The 15,426-nt window shown below is 38.2% G+C and overlaps 1 protein-coding gene across 1 annotated transcript in view; it reads right to left on the reverse strand.

Moving 5' to 3' along the window:
- CERKL (ceramide kinase like) overlaps positions 1-12,422 on the reverse strand; it is a 47,546-nt gene extending 35,124 nt beyond the window's left edge. The window contains exon 1 of the mRNA XM_053471945.1: positions 11,969-12,422. Within this exon, the coding sequence (XP_053327920.1) occupies positions 11,969-12,422 (454 nt within the window). The remainder of the gene's footprint in view (positions 1-11,968) is intronic.
- Positions 12,423-15,426: the final 3,004 nt, after the last annotated feature.

The following is a 15,426-nucleotide window of genomic DNA, read 5'->3' on the forward strand; positions in this document are numbered from 1 at the left end:
ATTCACTTAGCCCCCACATACACCCAACTCGGTAAGCTGGAAACTGAAAAACACTTCTTTATTTCAGGAAACATCTCAATATACTGTATGGTGTCAGATAAAGGTAAAAAATACTGACAGTGTTTTAAGTACATTTTTTGCCTTTGCCGTCAAACTTCTGATGTTAAGTAATCCAATTTTAAAAATTAAAGATTAAGAAAAGCGTGTCCCTTATTTAATTACGAACAGGATATGGAAAAGATTACATTTCATTTTAACACCGTTTATTGTTACTTAATATGAAAAAGAATGCATAAGGAATATGTACACGTGGGTAATTATACATAAAATTGCAGCTATACAGCTTCCACTCCTCTGGGAAGGCTTTCCACAAGATTTTGGAGAGTTTCTGTGGTAATTTTTGCCCATTCAACCAGGAGAGCATTTGGGAGGTCAAGCACTGATGTTGGACTTGAAGGCTTTTTCCAGTTATCCCAAAGGTGTTCGATGGGGTTGAGGTCAGGGCTCTGTGCAGGACAGTCAAGTTCTTCCACGCCAAATTCATCCAATGATGTCTGTATGCTGATGGGGACATCCCAAGACATTATGGACAATGCTATACTATTTTGTGGGAATAGTTTGGGGAAGGCTCTTTTCTATTCTAGCATGACTGTGACCCAGTGCACAAAGCAAGGTCCATGAAGACATGTTTGGATAAGTTTGGTGTGGAAGAACTTGGCTGGCCCGCACATATATTACATATAAGTGAGGTCAGGCGCTACATGGGTGTGACAAGTTGAGGGGCAGCTTGATTGAGTTTATTCAAGAACAGATTACATACAATCTATGTAATTACATGCATTACATTACAAAGCTGCGATGATGTGCGGAACACAAACATCAGCAGCGTGCCCAAGTATATAAAGCGAGGGCATTTGTTGGCTGTCAATAATATAAACAGTACAACTGAAACAATCAATAATCCAAAATACAAAGAAGGATCAGTAAAATATTTAACAGTTTCAGGGGTCCAAAAAAACTGCAGTAGGAATAGAACCTAAGGATTGGGGGGTTGGGTGGGTGGAAGGGGTTATGACAAATTTACAAGGGCTGAGAGGATCAGGAGCGTGAGGACTGGGGATTAAACCTCCTCCTGCCAGCCTGCTTACTCAGTGTAAGACGGTTCCCGACAAATCACAAAGCGTCAATACAACACATTAGACAACAAACTTCTTCAATGGCACCCTCTGTGTAAGTTCTTGCAAATAGCCCATACAAAACCAAGTGGTATGAGAGGAACTTCCTCGCTGCAGAATCTTTCAGTTACTTTTCCAGAAAGCCTGGGCAAAAACATGGCCAGAACAGATGCAGTGAAGTCTCCCCTGCTGGAGTGCACTGTGGGTAGTGTCTGAAATTGAGCATTCCCCTAGCATACATAGATGTCCTTAAGGGGAGGCCTTATATAATGGCCATCCATGCCATGTCCTTGTTTCTATTGATCAACCTGCTTGATGCCACATGAGTGCAAGCAGTCTCTGCTGTGGAAAACATATATAGGTGACCGCGCCCCTCACACCAAGTGAGTATAAATAATGCAAATGATACCAATTCAATGTAGCTTCAAGGAAATCCGAGCAGTATGTAAAATTCAATCATAAAACAAAGAGAAAAGAAAAAAACATCATAGTGTAATTCATCAAAATAGTTGTGTGTATATATCTAACAGGCAAAATGGACCCTTACGTTTGGTGGGGCTTATTCAAGCCCATAAACCGCGTAGGGGGGTGAGCGGGAGGGATTGTTCGTCTCCCGAATAAATTTCAGTCTCCACCGTAGAATTATTCAAAACTTCGTGATCTCGGAAGAAGAGCGAGAAATCGAGGTAACTACTCCCAAATTCTTCAAAGCACAGATCCGGAGGCGAGGGTGAGATAAAGATGAATACTTTAATATATAAAATAAATAAATAATCGGACTAGCGGCAGTTTTCAAAATCACGGCGTCCCGCGTTCATCCACTGCTGCACAGCCGAATGTATATCCGCAAATAAAAGTCACGTCCTCCTTCTCCTCTGTCACAACGTGCAACGTACGACGCGTTTCGTGCTATACTTCCTCAGGTACGTTGGTGGATCCCTTTCTGTGCTCCTTTATAGCCGTCTTTAATTGATTAGATCAATGGTAAATTGTCCACATAGATTTGTCAATTGTCCATAATTGGGTTCTTCATTATAGTTAAAGTATATGCATTTAATAAATTAATTAAACAGGATCACAATATAGAATCATATTAAAATAGTCCTTAGATATATTCAAAACAATCCTTAATTATATTTGAAATAGTTCTTAATTGTATTTTAAAATATAGGTCTTTATCATTAATACTATAAGGGGATAAATTAGTTAATATACATTATCATAAGTAGTAAATCTATAAGATAACAACTATATAATAGATCATATGTAAATATACAGGATAAGAATATAAATGAATAAATATTCGCGTAATTCGCATATGTGGTATAAAATTATTATCACCATCCACATTAATTGGCCATGTAGTTAGGGGGCTATTTAAACTTCTTGCCTTAAAAATACATTGTCTCCTGAAATGGATTTATAAAAATATAGTAAGAATTCGATAAAGAAAGTACTAATATACCGATAAAAAAACGATAAGAAAAAGGCCTCAAAATCATTTATACACTAGATAAAACAATTTTTATAAAATACATTATAAAATATATATATATATATATATATATATATATATATATATATAAAACCAAAGTATTGATATATATATCATAATAAATAATTAAAAAATAATAATTTAGAGAAAATGACAAAGTTCAAAGTCATTATTCAATCCGTTCGGTATAAGAGTTTTTAAATTATAAATCCATTTCATTTCAGCCTTACCTAACTGGTCTAGAAGGTTGCCCCCTCTCCAAAAGCTATTTATTCTTGCAATCCCTAAAAATTCGAGACATTTTGCATCTTTATTATGATGTGTTAAAAAATGTAAGGGTACACTATGGTTTAATGCTCCTTTTTTAATGTTTCTCATATGTTCTTCTATTCGGATGTGTAATTGTCTCGTAGTGCGTCCTACATACTGTAGTCCGCAAGGACATGTTAGCATGTAGATCACATTTTTTGAATAGCAAGTTAATTGTTGTTTGATGCAGTACTGCTTCTTTGTTACAAATGAAGAGAAAACCTTAACTTTGTTTCTACTGCTTTCTTTAATGGTTCTACATGCTAGGCAGAGACCGCATTTCTGAAAGGCATTGTCTCCCTCCTGTATTTTTTGGTTTGAGATTTTTAAATAACTTCTAACCAGCTGATTTTTAAGTTTTGGTGCACCTCTAAATACTATTTTTGGATGTTGTCCCAAAAGTTCTTCCAGGTATGGGTCTGTTTTTAGTAAATGCCAGTGCCGATTAATTACCCTTTTTATTTCCATCCCTGCTCCATTATAATTAAGGATTAGAGGGATGTTGGTTGGTGTCTGATTTATTAGTTTTTTAGTTGCATTTGTCTGTGTGTATATCATATTTAACCGTTCCTTTTCTGCTACTTCTTGTATAGTTTTTTCTAGACTTTCAGGACTGTAACGTTTTTCTTCAAATAAGTTTTTAAGTTGTTTGGCTTGTCTCTCAAATTGTTTTTTTTCTGTGCAGTTCTTTCTCATCCTTAAAAACTGGCCCTTAGGAATATTTTCCAACCAAGGTAAATAATGACAACTATCTTTTAAAATATAACTATTTACATCCACTGATTTAAAATAAGTTTTCGTTTTTAAGACAGAGTCTTCTATATATATTGTCAAATCCAAAAAATTAACCTCTGAGGTGCTATATTGTGTAGTTAATTGTATCCCCCATTGGTTATCATTAAGTCTAATTAAAAATTTGTCCAAATCAGTTGGAGAACCATTCCAGATAAAAAACAGGTCATCTATATAGCGTTTATAGATTACTAAATTACCTTCTGGACCTAAATGTTGATGCACAAAAAGGTTTTCCCATGAAGACATAAATAAATTGGCATAACTCGGGGCAAATTTTGTGCCCATGGCTGTGCCTCTTATTTGCAGATAAAATTGGTTGTCAAACCAAAAATAGTTATGAGTTAAAATTAAATTAATCCCCTCAATAATAAAATCGATTTGTTCTTTTTGAAGATCATTTCCTAAAGTCAGTAAATTTCTTGCAGCCTCGCATCCTTTTTCATGTTCAATAATGGTGTAAAGGCTGCTGACATCACAAGTTACTAAAATGTAATCTGGATGCCACTGTACCTTATCCAGTGACCGTAACATATCTCCTGTGTCTTTTAGGTAAGATTGCTGTTTGGTTACTATAGGCTGTAATAAAATGTCAATGTACTCGGAGAGTCTGGAGGTAATAGAGTTAATACCTGATACTATAGGTCTGCCTGGTGGGTTTTTAGTATCTTTATGTATTTTTGGCAATAAGTAGAAGATTGGAATCATTGGATTATCTATTAATATATAGTTATATTCCTTCTTCGTAAGTATACCCAAAAGCAGACCTTTATCCAATAATTTTGTAAGTTCTCCTTTAAATTTACTTGTGGGATCCATACTTAGTTTTTGATATATCTTTGTATCTTCTAATTGTCTCATTGCCTCTTCTATATATTTTTCTCTCTTTAAAATAACGATCCCTCCTCCTTTATCAGCTGGTTTTATTACTATAGAGTCATCATTACTCAAATCTTTAATAGCTTTTTTCTCCCCAATAGTTAAATTAGAGGTATATTTGTGTTTCTTCTCCAATTTTTCTATATCTAACATCACTTTATCCAAAAAAACCTCCATCCCTGGGGATTTCTGTGTTTTAGGATAAAAATTGGATTTGGTCTTCAAATGGGTATGTTTAAAATTTGATTCATATGTGTCTTGTATGTTATCTGCAGGAAACTTTAAAAAGTGTTTTTTTAGACATAAACTTCGAATATATTTATTAATATCAACAAAAATATCAAACTGATCTAATTTAGTTGTTGGAGCAAACTTGAGGCCTTTATTTAATACATTTATATGATCATTAGTAAGTATTTTATTGCTTAAATTAAAAATCCCTGTTGTTTCTACCTTTGGTTTATTCTTTTCGGGAATCTTAATTCCTCTTCCCCTTTTTCCCCTTCTTCTGTAAACCTGTGTCTTTTGTTGGGGATAGGGGGAGTATTTCTCCAGCTCCAATCCTGATCTAAAAAAGTCCTCTGCCTAACCCTTCTAATTGGTGTATCAACCTCAGATCCAGATATCGACGGTCTTACAGGTGACTTTCGCATTACAGGCCGTTTTTCTATGTGATGATGGTAATTAGTTTCATTTTGCTTTTTATCATTATATTCTACTTTACGTTTATTGGGGGGACTATTCCTGTCATATTTTTCTTGGGGTCTGTACTCTTTTGAATATTGGGACTTTTGTTTATACGGGTATGTTCTATTCCTAGTATAATTATTAACCCCATAGGGTCTTTGAGTATATGTAGTATTAGATATTTTTTCAATTTGTCTATCAAAATTATTTCTAGTTTTTTCAAATCCAAAATTTCTCACTCTATCATAATGATAGTCATTTTGATCTCGTATATATTTTTTCTTTTTTATAACTCCTATTTCTTGATCTACTTGTGTTACTTTCTCTTTAATTTTTATTGAAAGTTCCTCAAAGTCCTTGGTTCCTACGAACGGAGAAATTTTTTCTTGCATAGTATTAATTTCTTGATCTAAGATGGTTAGCATATCCGTTCTGTGTTGGATAATCAGTTGCATAAGTGCAATTGTTGATTTCTCTAGAATTAAATTCCACTGATTCATAAAGTGTGTATTGTCTTTTTCAAAGGTGGGGGTTTTGTGTAAACGTAGCCCCCTCGGTGTAATCCCTTCTTTCATATATTTTTCCATTACTGCTACCTCCCATCTTATTTTTGTTTCTTTAATTAGTAAAGTTTCTAAATTTTTCATTGTGATATCTAAATTGTCAGACGTGTTTTCATTTTTATCAAAATCTTGAAAGATATTGTGAACTTTATGTGCAAAATCCTTTCTAAAGTCGAAGAGTGACATATTAGGGATTGCTGCTACTTCTCAATAATAGGGGAAAGTGACAAACTAGAATAAAAAGTGAGTAGTGCGCAATAGAATTATATAGATAATATAAGATGCAAATATACAAGCAAAAAAATGTAATAAATAAATAAATGTGAATGTGCTGCTGGTACATAGTGTAATTCATCAAAATAGTTGTGTGTATATATCTAACAGGCAAAAAACGTAAGGGTCCATTTTGCCTGTTAGATATATACACACAACTATTTTGATGAATTACACTATGATGTTTTTTTCTTTTCTCTTTGTTTTATGATTGAATTTTACATACTGCTCGGATTTCCTTGAAGCTACATTGAATTGGTATCATTTGCATTATTTATACTCACTTGGTGTGAGGGGCGCGGTCACCTATATATGTTTTTGTAGTTTTTCTTTAACAAAGTGGGGATTTGTTCTGAGGTGTACCAGCAGCACATTCACATTTATTTATTTATTACATTTTTTTGCTTGTATATTTGCATCTTATATTATCTATATAATTCTATTGCGCACTACTCACTTTTTATTCTAGTCTCTGCTGTGGCATTGGGGAGCCCTAGATTCTGTTGTATTGTGTCATTGGTTCTGATGAGCTTATAGATCCTATGTACACAGTTGAAGTAGAATGTAGTGGATGAAGTAGAAAACTGTCCTGGGGATGGCTCAACTGACTGTGGCTGACTGTGGCTACATCTGAGCTACATACTGAACATTGGAGTAATCTTGGCAGCGGAGCACATGGCTAGCTGTTGACAAAATGTTCCCTGGTCAGCACCTCTTCTGGCTCACACTAGGAGAGGAGGAGGGCATTCCCCTCACTAGGAGTGACCACTCTCACACCCAGTTAAGTGACAGTGAGTGTTTCCTTAACATTCCATTAATCCCCTTGCGTTTTTTTTCTGCCATTACTCTCTATTGGTTGTATTGGTGGCCATCACTCAGCAACCATTAGAAACTCACACGTCGAATACCCCTGACTACATATAAGGGACAGGGCTGTATGTGGTTGTGGGGATATGGGTTCAAATAAAGGTCAGGTTAGGGTCAAAAGTTTATAATAAAAATAGGATGGAAGCTTCTGGTTGAACTCACGCTAGCTAGTGCTGCCCGTGTTTTTTTTCCCACCTAGCGCTCGCGGATGTCTCGTGCTGCGCAAAAGCGGGAATTTACACTATAAATAAAGGGTTTTTTGCCGCTAGCGCGTTGCCTGAGGCGAACTGCAAGCCATCTGTACGGACCTCGTACGAGCGTCTGGTGAGCAGCAGCATAGCGGGAGAGCCAAAGGCAGAAGCATGGAGGAGCTTCTTTTCAGACGAAAAAAGGAATATTCATTTTAAATAATCTATTTTGTCGTGGCTGGGATGGCCTGGGATTAGTTAAAGTTTGATTTCACTCTGGGTTTGGGCCAAGAGTGTTATAGTGAATACATTTGTTTGAATATGTTAAGTAAATTAGTTATTTGGGACCATGGCCTGCTTTAAGTTGTTTGTGCTTTTCTTTACCATTCAAAAAATAAAAAATATGTATACATATATTTTTGGTTATTTGTTATGTGTTCAGTTATTAGGGTTATTTAGGCTGAAATATATCCCTTACAACCACATGCAGACTGCATTTAATGAGGCAGCATTTAATGTACAAGCAAACGTGTGATTTTTGTTTCTTTTTAAATAAATTTCTAAAATAACATTCTAGTTTAGCACACCGCTTCAACACTGGCATAATGCAGCTTGTCCTGCCGAAAGAATACATACAATAGAATTACTTCATGTTCATTTAATGTGGCCATTTCCCTGCTCAGCTATTGATTGTGAAATGATTAACGTGTGGCATATCAGTTTTCTGGAGCAACGCTGATCGTGTTACTTGTGACAAAAGACCGACCCAAGATATTGACAATATTTACCAGCAACAGCAATGATGAACCAGTAAGTAGGACAAGCTAGGGGTTTTTAAAGACGAGTCGGATGAAACTTCAGATACCAACACAAAACTGGCAGATGTTTCAGAGGTCATGTGTTCGAAAACACAAGCATATGTGCAGGAAATGTGACACTATCATGGAATCACTTGGTGTCTAAAATAATAGCACTTCCTTATGGCAGTGTGGCAATATGAGTATCATATACACAACACATTCTGTTTAAGCACAGTGTCTATGTGTATGATGCCTACCGATGAAAAGAAATGCCGACAACAGGAATGATATTTGAGGCAGAAGTTTGAAAAAAATATACTACCATTTTAGTAAATTTCTGAACTGATTCCCCAATTTGTTACTGGATTTCAGTAATATCAAAAACGAATAATCTTTTGGGTGATCTTAAAACACGTTTGGTGACTCATTAGGGTGTTCAGTCCATGATGTTGCTAGTGTAAAGGTTTATCCTGTAGGAGCTACAGCCGCTCCTCTCCTGCACTGAGCATATCTACAAAGAATCGAAACGGTCTGCGTGACGTACAGCTCATACACTGCCAACCCTATGACATGGTCAAATGGCAGAAATATGAGAAAGGAAACAAAAATTGAGATACCTGTGTTTCTGTGCATGTCTTATTCTTATTGACAATTTATTTTGCTAGCTGTGCTCTGAACAGCAGAGGGCTTCTATCATTTATGGTCCACCATAAACTATATCGAGCCCAGTTATGTTCATCTGATACAACAGAATAATTTTGTTCTTTAACTTCACCGAGAGAGTGGTAGATAAATGGACTCCTATTAGAAGTGGTACAGGCTAACACAGAGAAGACATAAAGCTATCCTGAATCTAAGACAAGACCTAAGATTAGAATTAGAAAGACCAGGAACATTAGATGTGCTGAAAGGCTCTTCTCTGCTGCAAAATTCTATGAAGCCTTGCTTGTATATTTTGGCTACTCTTTTACAGTAGGGCAAGGAAGAAAATTTATATGCAATTAAACTAGATAACCAGTTCAATGGTTATTTCTAAACTAGTAAGATGCATATATTTATTAAACTATTATCTGACACCAATCTCATAGTGCTAGGTGTAATATTTATATATGCATATTTAAGGTGTTTACAGGTTATATACACTTACATACTGTATGTGTATATATATTATATATGTTATGCGTATGCTATATGGCACTGTGCTCACTGTCCACATTCACCTCTACCTATAGGTCCCTGTGTTTTGGCTTCATGTGATAAGTGTAGTGCCTATTTCTGTTGTTATGTACAATCCATGAGATTTTCTTACACATGGCTGATTTAGTCAGGTCTGAGGAGCTAAGTGGGACCAAGCGTCAGAGGAAGATTTGAGGATAATATACCAACCAACGTCTAGTCTTATTACTCTGAGCTGCCTTCTCTATTCCATTACAAAAACGCTAATTCATAAACTGACAGATGTCTTACTTTAGGTATCCAAAACAGGCTAAGAGTATCCATTTCAATCACATCTGCTCACAAAGCCATGGCAGAAGAGGATATAGACTGAGAATTAATTATGTTTCAGGATCTTTTTGTCTTTGTTATCATGTTGTAAAGCTTTTCTGCTGTGCCCTGCTGTTTCTGCTTCACAGATATCACATAGCTAAGAATCTGCCAAACTACATTTTATTGTATTGCAAAAGGAGTGTTTTGAAGCACTTATGTAAAGTGATCTCAGAAAATAGCCCTCTAAACTATGCAGCTTTCTCCTTATGAACGAGGGATGGCCTCGACTAATAGACTACACCTTTGTGTCTTGGTTTCCACCAACTGGTGGGGTAATATTCAGGGCTACAAAAACAATGTGCAATTTAAAAAGCAGATTTAACATACTGATTATACTCTATATGACCAAAACTAAGTGGACTTCCCTCTGAGTTTAGGTGTTTCAGCTACATCCATCGCCAAAAAATCAACATAGGTGGCTATCCCCAAGGACAAAGATTGTCAGTAGAATAAACAGCTCAGTGACGTTAAATGTGTCGTAGGATGCCACCTTTGCCAAAAGTAAATGTCTGCCTTGCTTGATCTGTCTGCTCAACCACAAATTGGCATATCATGCACACTCATAGAGTAGGGCCGGGATGTGCTGAAAGAGTTTAGTGCATAAACATTGCCTGCTCTCTGTAGCATCTCTAACATCAGAGATCCAAGTTGCCTCTGGAGGCAACATCAGCACAAGCGCTGTGCGTCGGGAGCTTCATGAAATGGGTTTACATGGCCTAGCAGCTGCACACAAGCCAAAGATCACTATCCACAATGCCAAACCACAGCTGTAGTGGTGTAAAAGCACACTGCCGCTGGACTTTGGAGCAGTGGAAACGTTTCCTCTGAAGTGGTGAATCACACTTCACTAACTTAAAGTCTGAGGGATGAATCTGGGTCTGGTGGATGCCTGGAGAATGCTAGCTACCAGAATGCATAGTGCCTAGTGTAAACTTTGATGAAGGAGAGGTAATGGTCTGGGGTGGTTTTTCAAGGTTATGTCTAGGCTCCTTAGTTCAGGTGAACGTATAATGTTAATACTACAGCATTCAAAGGCATTTTAGACAATTATGATTCCAACTCTGTGGCACTGGTTTGGGGAAGGCCCTTTCCTATTCCAGCATGACTATGGTCCAATGCACGAAGCAAGGTCCATAAAGACACCGTTGGATGAGTTTGGTGTGGAGGAACTCAAGTGGCTGCACAGAGCCGTGATCTCAACCCTACTGAACACCTTTGGGATGAATTGTAATGCAAATTGTGAGCCAGACCGTCTCATGTAACATCAGCACCTGACCTCACAAATGCTCTTTTGGATGGGCACAGGTTCCCACAGACACTCTCCAAAGTCTTATGAAAAGCCTTCCCGAAGACTGGAGGCTGTTATCACTGAAAGGGGAGGGGATTCCATATAATGCCCATGGTTTCAGAATGGGAAGTCCAACAAGCTCATATAGGTGTGATGGTCTGGTATTCACATACCTATAGTCATAATATGAATGTGTGTGGGAATTTATATATATATATATATATATATATATATATATATATATTTAATAACAGGGCAAAGTGTGTATATGTATGTGATATATAGGAGTCAGAATAAAACTCAGTTTTTTTGTTATTTACACCTGTGATTTGTAAGTTCATAAATAACATGAAGCTCTATAGGCTGTAAGGCCCTCTTCTCCTTCTGTACCAGTATGTTGTAATATGTGTTAATATTGTTGTCATTTTAAATGGTCTGTCAATACGTTAACTATTATAAACGATTGTAAAAGTGCTAACGAACATCATAGAGATATAAAAATAAATGTAATGAAAGCTATAAAGCAAACCAGGAAAAAGTGCTGCAGCACTGTGCAAACTGTCACAGTCGTGAACTTTCAGTGAAAATAACCACATCGTTGTCGAGTGTGTAAGAGCCGTTTTGTTTTTCTTTTCCTTTTGTGTTGTGAAATAATAGTAGGGGCACGAAGGGGGCTCATTAAATTTTAATGCACCGAAATTCTACTTTACAGGAAGTAGAACACGCAAAATAAAGGAATTTAACAACTAAATAAACAAATATTCAAAGAGGTCCATTGTTTCTGTATCCTGTGGAAGTTCTATGTAAAGTTCAGATCACTGTGATCAACCTACATACAACTCCTACAAGCACAACCACAATATACATTATACACATTATATTATATATATACGTACATGATTAAAGGTGTAAGTGGCAGCATTGCTGCTATCTATCGCTTTGGTGTAAAGGATGTCTGACTGCAGTTATAAGGTGTGGCAGGTGTGGCGGGTGTGGCAGGTGTGGCAGGTGTGGCAGGTGTGGCGGGTGTGGCAGGTGTGGCGGGTGTGGCGGGTGTGGCGGGTGTGGCAGGTGTGGCGGGTGTGGCGGGCGCTCCTCCCTTACCTGGGGTATCAGGCTGAATGGGGCTCCACAGCAGCTGGCTGGAAGTTAGTCGGACATCACAGCTTCGCTTAGCGATCTCAAATATGCCCCGGAGCAGAGCCGGCTCCCGGCCGTGATCCCGCGAGGAGCGCACACTGAACGCCCCCATGGACCGAGTTTCGGGGTCACTGTGCCCCCTGGCACCGGACCGCTCGCTCCCCGAACTCCACTCATCGAAGCGCTCACTAAGCCGCCGCGGTGCCGAGGCCGCTCGCTTTCCGAAGTGCCCAGGACTCGTTGGTCCTTCCAGGTCTTCCAGGCTACCACTCCAGGCGCTCACCCGGCGAGAGAAGCCGGGGAGGTGTAGGGTCTCCCCCATCCCGTCACTCCTGGAAGTCCTAAGTTTGGGAGACAGGTGATCGGCGGCAGCGAGGCCTCGGCTGCCAGGGTAACCGGCGGGCTCCCGCGACGCCATCTCTGTAGCGCACAGGAGCTGACGGGAACGCGCATAGACATGTGTTTCGGATTCAGGCGTCCGAAGTATCTGCTCCGAAGGTTGTTTGTTGTTTCACTTAAACTCATCGTATAACCTACACCATATTTACATAAACGGATGCAAACAAATTATCCCTCCTCCATCATCTACACAAACTTAATATAACTATTAATTAAAATGGTTTACATTTATCTCACTGCTAAAAATGATTAAAAAGAATGTTATTACAGGCACATTGCCAATATTATTGTGTATAGATCTCCCTTGTAACTGGACCATCAATGTTCTCTCTAATTGTTAGTAGTTGGTGTGAGCAGAAATCATGTTTTTTCCCTGTTACAAAAGTATTTGCTATAAATATTTGCATTGCCGGCTCATGAAAGTCACAAATAAAACATCGATATTGTATGGGAAAAGCTGCTTACAATACGAAAAAATATTACATATAATTTAATAATAAATGGGAGCTCTGGTACTCAGAACCAAAAGGAACCCAGCTTGAAGGAGGGTAGGTGCATGTTACTACTGAGTTTATCAGTGTCAGCAGCTCTGATAACATTTCATTAAATCCTGACCAAAATGTCCTGTCTGTAAGATGTGTGTGTTTTTTTTATTATTATATTGTATTATTAATGGTCAGAATCATTTAAATTCTCATTCATTATAAGAATTATTATTAGAGCTGGCTCTCCAATCACTCCCAACATTCCATCACCTTAATAAATGGGTAACCAAGTGGTACTTGCCTTTGGCTTGCACATCAATGCCTCCCATGAGCCTCTGGGAACAGGTTCCTGGCTCAAAAAGAACCCCCTTCCTATTCTCTGGGTCAAGATGTACTAAATATACCAGAAATAGATAATGGAATTTTATGTCACTGGTGAGAAATATCTGTGATGTTTATTCACTAAAAAGTCAATAGAGGACTGTTTCAGGATGATTTTCTTTCACCCAGCAACACACTTCACTTCAGAGGCGCACCAGGATACCACATCACATCTGGGCACCCAGCAGTAAGGACAGTGGAGAGGAGGGGAAGGCTGGTGGCGTTGCCTTGGCTTAGGCCTAGGACAATGCTGAAGATATGCCACTGCCTCGGCCATCACACCTTAATGCATAATCCCCCATAGGCATTTGTCTGTTTCCCCGCACCTGTAGCTATTTGCAATATAGGAGATGTTCAGCCGAATCTATCTACTGCCACATAATATTCCTAACTCTTAAGTGCTGACTTAGTAAGCATTGTAGATATGTGAGACGTCAAGACCCCCCAGAAAGGGGGGAAGGTACTGAATAGGGGTGCTTTCCTGCTACAGGTGGATTGCTGCAAGCACTGTTGAGTGAATAGCCACCTTGTCTTACTGCACTATATTGTTTCATGGATATTTTAACATTTAAAAAATCAAAATGAACTAAACATTTGTCTGATCTCTGTATGAAAACTGTCACGCTTATCATTTAAATGTGCCTTGATTAATCTGAGTTAGATGTCAAACTTTCCACTTGGGAAATTATGCCATTTCATAATATGACAGAAAAGAAGTTGTTTAGGGGATTACTTGTCTAAAGATTTTGGTAGACATGCTCCAAATATTATGTCTCTGACCAGCATGAAGCTCAAGTGTTTTCTGAACAGATGGGATAGGCTTAAAAGGACAGTCTGTGTGTACTTAATTCTTCTAAAATTAAAAAAAATAGCAATAACTCTCTTACCCACAACAAAAGAGGCTGTCCTGCAGCAGCAGCAGCTACCATCCTCTTGCATGGTCTGGCTGTTAATGTGACTGATTGGCTGTTAGAAGCAGCCAATCAGTGGCAGGAAAGTGATCGCATTGAAATTAATGACAGCACTTTCCACACATTGCAAAACAAACAACACAGAAATTTAAAGGTACTGTACAGCTATCATATGCATTAAACTGCATGGGATGGATGAAGTGTCCCTTTAATGCAGCACAAGTTAACATTTCTGACATTTGGAATAAGGAAGTGTATGAATATATTGATATGTTGTTTTTTTCAGTTCTATTTGAATTAAAGCAGGCTGCTCTGTTTTAAACATTTGAAGCCAGTGCTGGAAGCTTTATTCTCTTTTTTTTGTCTATGCAGCCACCTTAGATCTCTAGTGTAACAAGTACTTAAGGCAACATTAATGCTATACACAGGTTCTCCATGTAGTCCCTTTTGGCAAAGTCCTATTTGACAGATCTGGGCAATGTGCACTGAGCATGCTGTCTGCCAAATGGATTGTGGGGCAAAGTATTGATGACCTGGGTCACGTGGCTAAACCTCCTACCTAATTCAATTTTTTTAACCTAATACCCCAACTAACTAATAACTAATACACACATTTTAACTAATACACCACATATGACACACCATCTTCCTGCGGTATGTTAAATTTGTAAAGCTTTTTAGCAGCCAATTCCTATGGAAGCCAAACTGAGTTCACACAACAGTCAATCCTTAGGTACAAAGACTATTAGCTTGTGTTCACTATAATGTTTTTTGATGTACATTTGTAGACATGGTTAGAGAACAACCAGTCCTACTATATAGGCAAACCAGGTGCCTGCCTAGGGTGCTGAACCAGTCAGTCACGCTTGCTTTCTAATGCTTTCACATCAGTCTAAGTTTTCCCCCTCTTTCTTCAGTGCTGGCTTATAGGTGCCAGGACCAGAGTGGCAATGACGGGGCAGCTCTAGCACTTAAAGGCCAGCGTCCACCAGATAGCATAAGTGCGGCCGTCAGCTATTCTGCTACATTTTTTACGTTCAGGTAGTGTTCAGCGGGACATATCCAGCCACTGGTTGCATGTGTTGCATCTGATCTGCCAGATGGCCAGGCCGGGCCTGGTAGGCACCATATGATATTTCCATTAAATGCTCAATGAACTTCTCCGAACATATGAAATTAAACAGGACTTCATTTTAGTGACTACTTGGGAATGGTAATAAATAAGATACATTGACGTAAATGGGTC

Source organism: Spea bombifrons, chromosome 7 (assembly GCF_027358695.1).
Source record: "Spea bombifrons isolate aSpeBom1 chromosome 7, aSpeBom1.2.pri, whole genome shotgun sequence".
Classification (NCBI taxonomy): Eukaryota; Metazoa; Chordata; class Amphibia; order Anura; family Pelobatidae; genus Spea; species Spea bombifrons.